At 40.5% G+C, this 15,851-nt stretch overlaps 1 protein-coding gene across 1 annotated transcript in view; it reads right to left on the reverse strand.

Annotated features, from left to right (window-relative positions):
- Positions 1-15,851, reverse strand: part of TUSC3 (tumor suppressor candidate 3) — a 417,133-nt gene that overhangs the window by 110,141 nt on the left and 291,141 nt on the right. The window contains exon 4 of the mRNA XM_073645422.1: positions 9,818-9,958. Coding sequence (XP_073501523.1) covers positions 9,818-9,958 — 141 coding nt within the window. The remainder of the gene's footprint in view (positions 1-9,817; positions 9,959-15,851) is intronic.

The following is a 15,851-nucleotide window of genomic DNA, read 5'->3' on the forward strand; positions in this document are numbered from 1 at the left end:
CCCCCCGTCAAAGCCCGCGCTTATTCAAAAAACGAGGGGAGAAAACTTCCTACCTCTATGAGGGCAGGAAGCAAGTCAATAAAAGCAAGGAAACGCGCGCAAATACAGGGAGCTTCCTGCCTAAATGAAGGCAGGAAGCAAAAACGAAAAAGCATGCGCAAATAAAAAATAAAAATTACTGGCCTCCGTCTCTGCTCCCCAGTCAAGGCAGCGTCTGAAATAGACAAGAAACACACAGGCAGTACACTTGCCGTAGCCGTCAAAGATACTCTTTAGACCAAAGAGCACTTACCCGGCTGAACGCCACAGGGATCCTCAGGGATGTGTGGCGCCATGGCCCTTTGCTCCCCCCTATGGCGGAGCATGCAGGGACCCTCTCAGATGTGTGGTGTGCGCCTCCGCCAGGGAGCGCCCTGTATCCCCCGGGGCCGGCAGGCATAAGTGGGAACCTCAAGGGGTACACAGAGCTGCCAGGGGAGGGTCAGGGGTCTCAGCAGCGCCGAGACCCCCAGAGACCTCTAGACCACGGGGGGTCCAGGACTCGCTGGATATAAAATAACAAACTCTTCTGAGGAACTGCCGAAGCAGCGACTATCCTCTGAGACCTCAGATAAAAAGACTGATGAACATGGGAGTAGGAGGAGCCTATATACTGGAGGGGCCGGTCGTCATTTTCCAATCTGAGGTGACTATCCTATGGGGCTCTGCCTACCCACGAAGTAGAGAATCTGTGTCTCCCTTCCTTCCCTTCTGCTGCTGAAATCTGTAACAGCAGGAGCAGAAAGAAAGTGCAATGGACTCTCTTGTGCTGTATACAGTGCCACAAACCCTGACTGCCTAACTCCTGCCATCACCTTCACCGCTGAATATATGCAGCTGGATTAGTCCTCAGAAGGACTGTTCGTTCAGATGGATATTATAGATATATGTTGTAGAATACCTATACTAACTAGTAAACAAGCAAATCTCTCCCTCACTCAGAAGCAGCTCTCCCTACTCTGCCTGTTTCCGGGTTAGACTGTGACGGGAATAGGGGTACCAGGTGTTATATAGACCCGATGACGTTATGCGGCCAGACAATCACTGTAATGCCACAACAGACATGGCTACGGCTTTAGACTGTGTGGCAGACAATCCCTGCATGTTCATTGGCTCTCTAAAGAGCGGCAAACATGCAGGGAGGAGACCCGAGCTCCTGCCCGAGCAACCCGGAAATACTCGTTGAGCACAGTGATGCTCGGGCGAGTACCGAGCAGTGGTGAGCACGTTCACTCCTCACTAGTAAAGAAGTGTATCTGTCACTGTCACCAATCCTTGAGGACAAACTAACCTAAAAGTATGTCTACAAGTGGACATTCAGATACATTATACTTTTTACTTTAGGATACCCTATGTGTACATATGGCATAGACGTAGCAGATATTCAGTCCAGATTTTAAACAGTAGCAGCACTGAGGATGAGACGTTAAAATCTGCTGATCCAAATCTGGGGTTCTGAAACTTGGAACCTGTCACTTTATGCTGCAGACTTTCTTGTAATGCAAAGGGTTATATGTGAGGCAAAACCACATATTTTACAGACTGAAATATTAGGCTTCAGCTATTTCGACCCTATACATGAGTGTTTGGCTTAGCGTAACTTTCATGTGTTTGCATACAGGGGGTAAGCTGGCTGGCAGTGGCCCATCTCCTGAATAAAAAAAGGATCAGGCATTAAAATTCAAACTGCCCGACCCTTTTTCCCCTACATCATCTGTCGAGGAAGAATCAGGAGGCCCCCATGCACCTCAGACTGTCAGCCAATTTTAGCAGATTCCGACGACTTGTTGTAAAGTTTAGGGGGATCCTTAGAGTATCTTTTTACCATTTTTCAGTAATGTTCACTGTGAATTGAATGAGTCTGAATGAGTCTGAAGGGGTTGGCTTTTTTCTAAATACGTTCAAAGGCTGAAGCTACAGGAAGGACTCAGACCAAAAAGATTAATCAGATTATGCCAAACCAAACGGTCAACCAACTAGATTCTAAATCCTGTTTCCAGGGGGGTGGATAGATCATCTATAGAAGATGACCAGTGGAGTGCCGACATCCAGCATTTCCGCCAATCAGCTATTATTAGCTCCAGCGAGAAGTATTGGACAGAACTGCAATGTGCAGATCAATTCTATGTGTAGAGGTCGCTGCTGGGCACTACAGAGCAGCTCTCTCACTTGTATAAGAGTTGTTCTTCAGTACCAGGCAGCAGCCACTACACATAAGCATTGCAGCTTTGTACCATGAGTTTAAATCCAACTGCAGCCGGAGCATATAACAGCTGATTGGTAGAAGTGCTGAGTGTTGGACCTCCACCATATCTGATAATGATGACCTATACTAAGGAAAGGTCTTTAATATCTTGTGACTAGACAACCCCTTTAAGCATGTTTTATAATATTAGCAGTGACAATTTCCTACATACTGAATAATATTGCTAATAATACATTGTTTGATTGACTATTGGTTAGATAGCCTATCAATTTTGAAATGGACTCTGATAATCCTAAAATACTTTTTTTTCTTTAAAACGCTCCAAAAGCTTTTCCTTCACTAAGTTTGGATTTTGTAAAAACAGAACAAAGCGCGAGAGTGATGCAAACACTCTGTACATAGTGATAAAGGACCTGGCAGGACATCAAGTGCTAAAGACCTGAACAATATGTTTTGTTATATATCAATCTTTAATTTAATCACTTGATCTGAGCTTTCTGTTTCCTTTGACTAATGGCAATTGATAGACAGGCCACTGCCTTGGATTTTAAGGGGCAATAGATAATCTGAGAAATGCATGTCAAATACAAAATTAACAAAGCTAAAAATTGTTGGTGAGGCTTGAAGATAAACTTGGGAAGCCTTGACTTACTATGCATGTGTTTGATATTGGCCTGGTGTCACCTATGTTGAAGGGTTATCATGATTGAGGAGTTTTAGGTGCTGCCAGGCTCTTCACGTAGAATTTTGATGGACCTGGCACTGCATCAAGTGTTACTTAACGAAATTATGTTTCTTTCAACAATCCTTCAATCTTAACTTTTAATAACTTTATTGGATATTTCTCCTTGTCAACTAGAACGCAATGCTGATTCTAAGACATCTCATTTATTTATATATGACAGTTGACAGCACTTCTTAATTTGCACATGTAAAAAATAACTCACATTATATCTTAGGCTGTAACAAATGGAAAATAGTGTTCAGAAGCAGAACATGCTGTCTAAGGTAAGATCATGTTATGTTTGAGTTGGGGCATGTGTGGCTTTACTTAGTTGTGGATCATGCTGACCCATAGACATAGCAAATGATAATTTATGTATCTTACCTATTTCACAGTCATAGTATCATGCCACAATTGCTAGTGATATCATGTCCACATATATACTAGTCACCTGTCCCAAAACCAGTACTGTGTTCTGCTCCCTTCTCCTCCGGTTGCCACCCTCCTTGGGTGCTACAGTCCAACACTTTTCTGCCAGAGAGTATCCAATTTGATTGTTTATCAGTTCTGCCTGCAGTTAATCATTTGTTTGCCAATTACCTACATATCTGCTATTAACCATCTTTCTGCTGATAGCATACAACTTTGCCATTAACCATTTTTTTCCACTGATAGTACTGTAGTGACTATCTACAGTTCCTGTGCATATCCACTCCCCTGGCTCGGTCTTCGTTTTTTTTCTCCTCTGCCTATCTGCCTGCCATCTGCACACACTTTTTTCCTGTTCCTCGCTGATCCATGTGCTATCCTTCAAGCTCTGCCTGTTTTGCCATTATCTTCGGACATGGTTGTTCATTCTGACCAGTGATTTAGAGAATTTACCTCACCAAGTGAGCCCATAACAACATGTATGATCAGTTTTTCATACTACCAATGTAGTGCTAACCACAATACTGCCTTTGAAACGCTTTTATGATCTGGTAACAGTCTTTGAATCGCAACTAAGTAGGTGGCATCATCTAGAACTACAGATGCATCTGGAAGGATTTCTTTCTCATATTGTTGTTAATATGGGAAGAATTTGAAAAAGACCTTGTAATTTGTTCATACTTTTATTTCTTCTGAGCTCTTATTAAGCGTTCACTGCCTTTACAAATATTGGTGTTGGGTACATCACAAGAATATGGTGACATTTTAAAAAAATCACTGGTTAGAGTGGGTGCACAACAGTCCCATCATTAAAATGTATCTATACTGTTAAAGTAACAAAGAAACTAAAACAACAGTGGTGCCGGATCCATCACACTACGGACACCAATAGAGCTCAATGGACTCCATTGACTATAACGAAGTCTCACATTTTAACAGTCACTTGACAAAATGGCTAGAGAGGTTGCAAAGCAATGGTCCAACTTGCAGTGAAAGGTCCACATTTTGAAATCTTAGGAAGGAATGTAGTTCTGATGTGTAAGGGTCCTTACCTATCCAAAATTTCTCAATAAACTCACCTTAAAAGTACAAGGCTACTCAAGATCCAAATTTTGCAATAGAGACCACTGAAACTGTTTGTCTTGTGAGTTATGATTGATTAGTCAATTAGAGCTATTCTTCATGATCTCTTTCGACTTAGATTGTTAGAATCTGTCAATCTGATTATTGCGGTTGTATGTTTAAGGCTGGGCTAATTAAAATCTTTTTGAGTTTCTTCAAAACTTGGCCCACATATATAAAAACTTGTTTTAGGTCTAAATATAAAGGGAACCTGTCATCTGGAAAAATCGCTATTAACCTGCAGATATGGGGCTATTCTGCAGGTTAATACCGTTTTGAAGCCATGCAGCTGCTGCACTGAAGGACTGGCTACCGGGAGGAAATGAACTTTGTCCCTCTCGGCAGTCTCTGGCTTTCAGTCATAGAGGTGCGGCTTCAGTCACTGCTCAGTACATAGTGAGCGACAGCTGTAACCGCGCTCCTGGCACTGACTCTACATTGCATCAGTACAGGGCTGGCTGACAGTCAGTGCCAGAGTGTGGTTACAGCCAGCATTCACTATGTACTGAGCGGTGACTGAAGGAACATCGGCCGCACCCCTATGACTGAAAGCTGGAGGCTTCCGGGGAGGAATAAAGTTAATTTTCTCACGGAAGCCGAGATTTCAGTGTAGGCATCAGGCAGCTTCAGAACGCTGTGAACCTGCAGATCGACCCCATATCTTCAGGTTAATAGTGTTTTTTCACATGACACATTCCCTTTAAAGCTTATTCTAATATGTACCTGCTTGAAGATTCATCACAAGTTCACCACAAAGAGTACTTCAATCAGCTCTTTTTAGTATAATCGCTCGGGTTATTTTCCCCTCAAATCTGACAATTTTAGTTTTATGCTGATCCAAATGGGCTGAAATATTGTGCTATACCTGAAATCATAAGTTGGAATATGAAGGTATGCAATTAAAACTCTCTACCACAAGATGAGGGCCTATCCTACCACTGATCGTTTTCATCCTCCTTGTTGTTAATTGCAACTATAATAACCATTAGGAATCATGCCTCACCTGCAACCCCAGACTCCGAGTCCTCACAGTGCAGGTAATGCCTAGAAGGGACTACTTCAATTTCGGTTTTGCTTCGGTTACATACCATTTTATACATTTTTACAGATATCCTTTATTACTTTGCATGCATTTTTTTTCTTCTTACCTTATAACCATCAACTTCAAAGATCCATTACTCAAACAAAACAGTTTCATTGCTTTATTCTGAGACTTTTGATAACTGCAATTTATAGACTGACAATGAAATCTTTCACAGCACTTTTCAGCTTCTCTTTTAATTCTGTTCCTAGTTACTTCTCCCCATCTTCACATCGTTTTATTCTTTTCTTAGTCTTTTTAAGAATGAGACAAATTCAATCCCTACTTCTAAAAACACTACTTGTATTCTAAGTTGGGATGTACAACATCATGTACAATGTAGACCAGTTTTCTGATGCATTCTGATGTATACTTTCTATATTTGCTGGTCTGCTAGTGCCAATATTTCTTCTGTAATATTCCGACTGTAAGCACATCAAAACGTTTTTATTTGAGAAAAGGGACAATAAAGTCATATTTTACTTTTATTTAAATAAAAAAACTGAATTAAAGAAACCAAAAATGTGTAAATTGGTATACTACTTCAGTAGACCTTCATATACACTGCTCAAAAAAATAAAGGGAACACTTAAACAACAGAATATAACTCCAAGTAGATCAAACTGTCCACTTAGGAAACGACACTGATTGACAATCAATTTCACATGCTGTTGTGCAAATGGAATAGACAATAGATGGAAACTATTGGCAATTATCAAGACACCCTCAATAAAGGAGTGGTTCTGCAAGTGGGGACCACAGACCACATCTCAGTACCAATGCTTTCTGGCTGATGTTTTGGTCACTTTTGAATGTTGGTTGTGCTTTACACTTGTGGCAGCATGAGACGGACTCTACAACCCACAGAAGTTTCTCAGGTAGTGCAGCTCATCCAGGATGGCACATCAATGCGAGCTGTGGCAAGAAGGTTTGCTGTGTCTGTCAGTGTAGTGTCCAGAGGCTAGAGGCACTACCAGGAGACAGGCCAGTACACCAGGAGACGTGGAGGGGGCCGTAGGAGGGCAACAACCCAGCAGCAGGACTGCTACCTCCGCCTTTGTGCAAGGAGGAACAGGAGGAGCACTGCCAGAGCCCTGCAAAATGACCTCCAGCAGGCCACAAATGTGCATGTGTCTGCACAAACGGTTAGAAAACGACTCCATGAGGGTGGTATGAGGGCTCGACATCCACAGATGGGGGTTGTGCTCACAGCCCAACACCGTGCTTGGCATTTGCCACAGAACACCAGAATTGGCAAAGTCACCATTGGCGCCCTGTGCTCTTCACAGATGAAAGCAGGTTCACACTGAGCACATGTGACAGACGTGACAGAGTCTGGAGACGCCATGGAGAGCGATCTGCTGCCTGCAACATCCTTCAGCATGACCGGTTTGGCAGTGGGTCAGTAATGGTGTGGGGTGGCATTTCTTTGGAGGGCCGCACAGCCCTCCATGTGCTCGCCAGAGGTAGCCTGACTGCCATTAGGTACCGAGATGAGATCCTCAGACCCCTTGTGAGACCATATGCTGGTGCGGTTGGCCCTGGGTTCCTCCTAATGCAGGACAATGCCAGACCTCATGTGGCTGGAGTGTGTCAGCAGTTCCCGCAGGATGAAGGCATTGAAGCTATGGACTGGCCCGCCCGTTTCCCAGACCTTAATCCGATTGAGCACATCTGGGACATCATGACTTGCTCCATCCACCAACGTCACGTTGCACCACAAACTGTCCAGGAGTTGGCGGATGCCTTAGTCCAGGTCTGGAAGGAGATCCCACAGGAGACCATCCGCAACCTCATCAGGAGCATGCCCAGGCATTGTAGGGAGGTCATACAGGCACATGGAGGCCACACACAATACTGAGCCTCATTTTCACTTGTTTTATGGACATTACATCAAAGTTGGATCAGCCTGTAGTGTGTTTTTCCACTTTAATTTTGGGGGTGACTCCAAATCCAGGCCTCCATTGGTTAATAAATTTGATTTCCATTGATGATTTTTGTGTGATTTTGTTGTCAGCACATTCAACTTTGTACAGAACAAAGTATTCAATGAGAAGATTTCAGTCATTCACATCTAGGATGTGTTATTTGAGTGTTCCATTTATTTTTTTGAGCAGTGTAGATCATTGGTTGCATAAAGCATGAACAAGCTGATTAATAAAAAATGCCTACGCATCTACCTTAGCACCAAGAAAGTTTTTGCGTACGTTAAATTAAAATGTATCAGATTTTTACTATGGTATCAGAAAAGCAGCAGAATGTAGGGAAAGAGAGCCTGTTTTCAGCGATGTGTAACTTACTGGGCTGCTTATTGCAGTTTTGATATAATCCCTGTTTTCTCTGCTGTAGATGTAGCAGTGCTCTGAATGCGGAGCTCTGTATTACCCCTCCCACACCCCTGATTGGCAGCTTCCTGTGAACATTTTAAGCAAGCTATCAATCAGTGGTGAGGGCGGGGTTAAACAGAATATCCGGACTTCCTGGCACAAGACACCTAGTCCTGCAGTGATAATCTTCCGCTGATAAAACACTGACTGTGTTGAAAATACAGCAAGCTGCTGAGCAAGTGACGCATCCTGCCTGGAATTAGGCTCATTGCTCCTACATCATGCTGTTCTCAGATTACTTAGCAAAAAACCTGCTGACAGGTTCCTTTTAAAATAGTAAAATTGTAAAATAATATTATTAAAATTGAAGTTGGCAAGCATGAAAACATTGGCTGTAGACCTAAAAGTCCAACCAAAATATGCAGCGAATGGTCTTCTAGCATTTGTGCCCCATGTTCAGCTTCATATAGTATGTGATGTCAATAATGGTGCACAACAGTTGAAAAACATCAATGACATATTGACTGCAAGAATATAATGTAGAAATCTCCTGTAACAGCTTAGGCAGAACGCTCAGGGTCCTAGTGCCCAGAAGAACAAGAATACGAGGATAAGACCGAAGGAAGAATCTGCTCTATGGACATAGGATTGAAGGCACATGAACCAAGCTCTGGAGTGGTGCCACCAGCATCAACTGAATAGGATGGGGATAGAGTTGGTGTAAATTTATTTGCACATCTAATTTTATTGGCCACAACACTGGTCTATGGCCGCTGGAATGGGAGATGGAGTACTACCTCTTACCTGTAGGCATCTGTGGATTTTCTATTAATTAGCTGGCCTTGCACAACAGCATCATTGCAGCGTATTGCACATGTGATATTGCGCCAGGCATAATAATCAAAAGAAGAGCTGTGTATGCCATCGGGTATGAGGCCACACTCCCTCTCCCATTCCAGCCGCCACAAACCACTGCTGTGGCTGATGGAATGGGACGTGCAAGTCGTTCCGCGCCAACTCTAGTTGGAGATATAAACCTCTGTACTGTAAACTTTCTTTTTTTTTTTAATATAAAGGATTTAGAGAATATTCAGGATGCTGAGGGTAATTCAATACCAATGAGTTGTATGGGTGAAACCAAGAGACTCCAAGCCCTGGTTTATCTGAATTGAGACTTTCAGGGCACAATGACTCTAACCACTAGTACAATGCAATGACTAAAGATCTTACTGTCTGAAACGCGTCTGCTAGACCATATTCCCTAAATGTTGTGACACCCATGTTGTTATCCCAGATTTTTAAATTTACGCAATAAAGCTATTTTTTTTTTAGAGGATCCTAGAAGATGGATTTTTTCTGCTGTCGACTGGTACAATAACCACACTATAAGTGGTGCCAATCCCAATCCAATATCAAGAAGGATCAGGCCTAGTGACAACCTTTTGGGCATTTTTCTTTATCAGGCACATTTATATACAAGCAAATAATTAGTATATTGCTTGGTACTCTATTAGCTGACTTTGGAATAAGATATACAATGTCTTGTTATGTCAGAATAAAGTCTATTACTATTACTCACCACTATACAAAATACAAACTATACTGTAAAGAAAAGTGATTACTACAGTGAAAACCTCTGGAAGTTCATTGTGTATATAATGGAAGCATGCATACATACTGTCGAGGGAGAAATATTTATCTGCAAAGCAGAATGTCATGAGCCGAGAGCTAGGAGTCACGTGGACACACGGGGGAATTATCCTACTAAATAGATGAGGTCTTTCTAGTAATACAAAGAATGCATGATACCAGAACAAAGCATATAATATATGAAGAAAAATAACAGCAAAGATTAAGATAATACCAAGGAGCAAAGTGTATTCACGTACATGAACATCTGTTCTGTCGGCGATCCATTTTGCAAGTTGTTCTGCAGCAAACCCGATACGCTGAAGATCAAATGTATCCGCTCTCTTGGGCTTGCCTTTCGCTGGAAAATGCATGAATGTGGGGGCAGAATTCATATTCAGCTGCAGAAAGGAGGAAAATAATAGTTATTAAACTTGTCGTGTACTAACTATTGTGGTCATGTAAAACATTTTAGTTCTAGATACAGTTACAAGAAAAAGTAAGTTAACCTTTTGGAATTGCCTCTATTTCTGCAAGGATTGTTAATAAAATGTGGTTTTATTTGTTAAAAGGGGGATGGATCTATTTTTTTATAAAGTTTAAGGGATCACTTTTTATTTTTTTTTTTCATTGTGCATGCTTACTTAAAGGTGGATATACCTATGCACAGATTTTTTTTTATGCATTTGCTTCCAAAATGCAAAAAAAAGCATCTTTTTATATAGTCTTCAATTAAAATTGCTCTATCATTTTGCATCTCCTTTATCTTGCTCAGTACTTTTGTAAAAATGTTACAAATCAGTCAAAGCTCCTGCTCCTGACAACTCTCTCTGCTCTCCTCGTCCCTTCATTCCGTGTTAGGAAAGACAAAAGAGGGAGGGTTGTGTTGTTCGCAGATTTGCAGTATACAAGGGAGAAAAAGGGCAGAAAATACAGGCTCTAGACAAAGTGGAAACCACATGGAGAAAAATTAAGCAGGGTATTGGATCTGTGCTGATACATGAAAGCAAGTGAAGATAGCAGCACCCTGGATACACACATATCTCACATCCAGCCTATATTACTGGGAGAGACACTCCCAGAGGAGAAAAACCTGAAACTTGGATCAGGCTACAAACTGCACATCAGGGAGTCTGAAAATCAATGCAGGAATGAAGATTGCAGACTGAAATTTAGTGCAATTTAAATTTTGAAAGGTAATCACTAACATGTAAAAAAAATTCATGTCAAAAGGTCTCCATAGCCTTTAATGAGTTCAATAAATAAAGAAATATAGGTAGTTCCAAAGGGTTCACTTACTTTGTCTTGTATGAGCAACTATAAATACATGTTCAGAAATTGTGGTAAATTATATGTGTAGCCAGGTAACCATATGCCAACCTGTCACAGACAATACATTTAGGGCCACCTTTTTTATCAGTAAACTCATGTCACTCACAGGTATATAGCGATTAATTATACGTGTTGTATGTAACTGTATGTGAATAGATTAAGCAGAAGTTCAGCATTTCAGTGACCCCATGAGAATGTGTGATTGTGGGGATTCCCTTATTACAGTGGAAATCGTCTACTAATATCAAAACAGATGGTCATGCCTAATTCCTAGATAGCTTTACAGTTGTCACTATCCATTAGGACATTGGAAATTGAATAATATAAGTCTGCAGATTGGCTCTCATTAACTTAATTAAGAATGCTGTAAAATGCTGTATGTTCTAAGATACTAAGGATATAAAAATTTCCATAGAAGCTCTGCCGCTAAGATCTTACATAGATTTTGAAATTTTTTTTATTGTTTCATACTACATCAGGAGCTGTTAATGCTACTGTGTCTGTATGTTGCACCCCCGGAGGCTGTAATGTGTATTACACACTGTTGAGGGTCACAATAATGTATTTAACAAAACAAATTGGAGTCTTTAAAGAGGTTCTCCGAGAATGAGATAAAATGGCGTCCTTGATATAATTTGAACTGCAGCCCATCCGAGTCACATGGGAGGATGGGCTGAATACTGAAAACATACAGCTCCCGAGACCTGTGTATCACACATACCCGTGGCCTGGGAGCAGGGCTTTGATATGTGAAGAAATAGATCTCTTCCTCGCTGGACACAAAAGGAGTTATCTCCAGCTTCATTCTCCTCAATGTTTATTTATTTTCCAGCTGCTATTAAGCTGTCAGAGGAAGAGGATGAAGCTGGAGATCTCCTCGACGAGCACAATGTGGGTTAAAACATATTTCTTCACATAGTACAGCCATGCTCTCTGACACTGACGGAGTATGTATGATACAGCTCAGTCAGTGGAGACGCAGGTCTCCGGAGCTGTGTGTCTTCAGTCTGCAGCCTGTACCGACACAAGACTAGGACAGGGTGCTGTTTGAATTGGGACTCCATTTTATCTCATTCTTGGAGAACCCCTTTAATAAAATTGGTGGATAGTTAAAGAAAGTCTGTCACCCCAAAATTACTGTTCAAACCAAGCACAGATGCACTGGGTGAGCAGTCTAGCACTTCCCGTCTACTTTTTTCAATCAATCTCTATCCTCCTCTTCCTTGATTGAAAACTCTGGCTTTACAGGAACCAAATGATGAGATGGGGAAAGATGCAAAACATTAAGAAGGGAAGTAGCATTGAGCTGCTCATCCACACCTGTGCTTGGTTTGAATGGTCATTTTGTGCCGGTAGACTTCCTTTAAGGGTGGATACAGCTGTATATATTTGTTTTAAAATCTAAAATGTGCATTCATGTGTGTGTACTGGATTGTGTGACTCAATGTAATTTTATGAATAGACCATTGGCTATGCATGACAGACTGCATCCAGCAGTCAATCATATGAAATATCAGCAAAGTACATTTACATTTAAAGAGTAATCGTCAATTAAATTTTTATTTCCTAATTAATTAGTACATATGGAAATAAACAACTTTGTGATATATCTTATCAGTGAAATCTGTTTTCCCCCCTCTTGGATTGATCTTTCCCTCTCAATTCAAGGATTAAAACTGGAAAATCTATATTCAATAATTTTCCCATTAATGAGATAGGAGATGGCAGATGGTGCTTTTAAAAATTCTATGGAGGGAGGTGGTGAGTGGAGGGTGAGATGTAAGCAGCAGAGACAGACATTACTTTTGAAACAACATTTACAGTTCTCCATAGAACTTTATGAGCACCAGCTGTTACCTCCTATCTCAGTAATGGGAAAATCTATCTTCATTCAAGGCCGATTTTACCTATGAATTTAGAATATTGAGGATCAGTCAAGGAGAAAAAAGAAGGGGAAATTTCTGATAAGATAAAGTTACTTATTTTCATATGTATTTATTGTTCTATATATAAAAGAAATAAAATGACGGCTACTCTTTAAACATGTGCCTTTACCACTATTTATTCTGTTCCTATGAACAATATCCAGCTTTTGCACCTCCTGCAGTCATTCCCCAGTATGCTAATCCATAGAAACAGGCACAGTGATGCAGAAGTGGGCTTCTGATGTTCCACATTGGATTTGTGACTAGGGTATACATCACTGCACTCTCGGCTGCAGAAAACCCCAGTATACTGTGTCCTTCAGCACAACATGGGATTAGTTAGCGCAATCACACTTAAATGAATTCCCGTGAATTAGCCGAAGAGCCGCTACACTTGTAAGCAGCTACAATGTATACGGACAAAAGTACCATATATTTTCACATTAATGATAGAAACCTTGAAAGGCAAGAAATTGAGTTGATATTCAGTCTGAGCAAGTAGAGATAGGAATCTATATTGTTAGAAGAAAAGCCGGGGATGAATAAAGTCTGTTCAGCTTGACACTTCTATTATGAAAGCAGTTATACAATAAGACAAGTCTCTCAACAAACTGCAACAGAAAAACTGGAAAAAAAAACTAATTAATGAAATATTGAATGACAAAGTCAAGAGAAGAGAAAAATAAAATGTGTCAAATCAGACAATACAGATTGTACATTATTGTTCCCTTTAGATAAAGCTTTTTTATTAGAAGAGCACCCTGAAAATAGCTTGATCACAGCACATCCCCATACTCGAATTTCCACCTATCAGCTGTAATTTGTAGGGAAATTTTGCAGAAATTGTTCTATTTCTCTGCAGGGGGAAATGAGACTTTATACTGTACCCACTGAAAATGAAGGGCTATCAGTGTAATGTACAGAAATGCCCGGTCCTCTTGGGGAAGGGACATAATCTGTTGTCGCGCTCTGCTCTGGATAATAGATGATACTTACAAATGAGGGACTGCCCCTCTATAAAATTGGAATTCCTTAAAGAGTAACAGTCGTTTTCATTTTTAGTTCATAAATCAATAGTACACGTCAAAATAAGAAACTTTGTAATATATCTTATCAGAGAAATCTGCTTCTTCCTTCTCCTGGAGCGAACATTCATTCTCAATTTACAGGTAAAATCAGTATTCAGTGAAGACAGATTTTTCCATTGATGAGATAGGAGTTGGCAGTTACTGCTGATAAGATTCTATGCAGATGGAAGGCAGAGCTCCTCCCTCCTACTTCCCCTCCCATCTACAAAGAATCTCATCAGTAGAAACTGCCATCTCCTATCTCAGTAATGCAAAATCTGTATTCACTGACTACAGATTTTACCCGTGAATTGAGAATTTTAAGAACAAATAATTAATCCTAGTGGAGAAAGAAGCAGATTTTTCTGCTAAGATATAATACAAAGTTGCTTATTTTCATGTGTACTATTGATATATGAAATAAAAATTAAAGCGATGTCTACTCTTTAAGCTTACCTGTCTTTCCACATAAAAGGAGGGTAAAAGGGTCACCTGGTTACCCCTTTACCCTACAGGAAGTTAAAACAGCTTTTGGTGACTAATTTGTCACAGAAATGTCCCGATTCTCAAGCTCCGTAGCTTACAATCCACTCTCAGAGGGGCTGGATCCTATTCATTAGAATTCCGCCAGCATTATATATATTATTGTGAATTCACAAAATAAACACATAGCAATAAAACAACCAAGAAAACTATAAATAGCTGAACACAACTAATAAAACAAGTGGTTTCTTCAAATTCAACACAAAATGACACTTTTATTGATTACTGCAATCTGAGAATTGTTCACCCCTTCATGACAAGTGTCTTTAGTACTTAGTAAAGTTCTTTTGGCTGTTATAACCTGCTGCAAATGTGATGCAAAGTCAGACACGAGCTTCTGGCAACTTTCTTGAGGAATCTTAGCCCACTCCTTATTTACAATAATCTCCAGTTTTCTAGTATTCTTGGATTTGAGTGCTGTCTTCTTCAATTCTCATCATAGATTTTCTGAAACCAGCCATTGGTGAACGTTGTGGCATACTTGGAATCATTCTCCTGTTGGAAGGTCCAATGGAGGACAAGGTTCAGCTTCCTCACTGAAGGCATGACACATTTTCCTAAGATTTCCTGATACTTGATTTAATGTAAAAATCCACAAGCTGCAGGTTTCTAGTGCCAGATGAAGCACAGCAGGCACAGAGTATTACAGAGCCACTGCCAGGCTTCACTGCAGGCATTACAGAGACACCACCATACGTCACTGTAGGCAGGGTGTTCTTTTCAGTGTATGCTTCATTCTTCATTATCCAGACATATTGCTGATCCACAGTCCCTATATGCTCCAGTTTTGCTTCATTGTTCCACAGAACAGAATCCCAAAACCTCTGTGACTTATTAGCATTTGTACATATAGGAGCCAACTTTTCATGTTCTATGGGGCCAGTAGAGGTGTGCATTTTGGAATTTGGGCATGGTGACCTTCAGTGTTTATTATTTGCTTTACTGTGGAAACTGAATCCTTATTCATCATACAATACCATTATGGAGGCGTCTGACTGACCCTAATTTTATTCTGCAGTAGGACAACAATCCCACACATACAGCCAATGTCTTTTAGTGCTATCTTCTGTATAAAGAAGTACAAGGTGTCATGGAAATGACGATATGGGACACACACAGAGTCCTGAACTCAACATTGTCAAATCTGTCTGGGATTACATGAAGAGACAGAAGTATTTTCACAATAGTACATACACAGAATATCTGTAGTTAGTTCTCCAAGATGTTTGGAACAATCTCCTTTCCGAGCTTCTTTAAAAACTATGTTCAAGTGTACCTAGAAGAGCTGATGTTTATTGCTGTTTTGAAGGCAAAGGGTGTTCACAACAAATATTGATTTGATTTAGATTGCTCTTTTGTTAATTCACTTTGTTAATTGATAAAAATAAACTATTATTAACTCTTCAGTTTTTGAAAGCATTCTTACT

The sequence above is a fragment of the Phyllobates terribilis genome, unplaced genomic scaffold (assembly GCF_046119375.1).
Source record: "Phyllobates terribilis strain yellow unplaced genomic scaffold, ASM4611937v1 Scaffold_1__5_contigs__length_1240528914, whole genome shotgun sequence".
Classification (NCBI taxonomy): Eukaryota; Metazoa; Chordata; class Amphibia; order Anura; family Dendrobatidae; genus Phyllobates; species Phyllobates terribilis.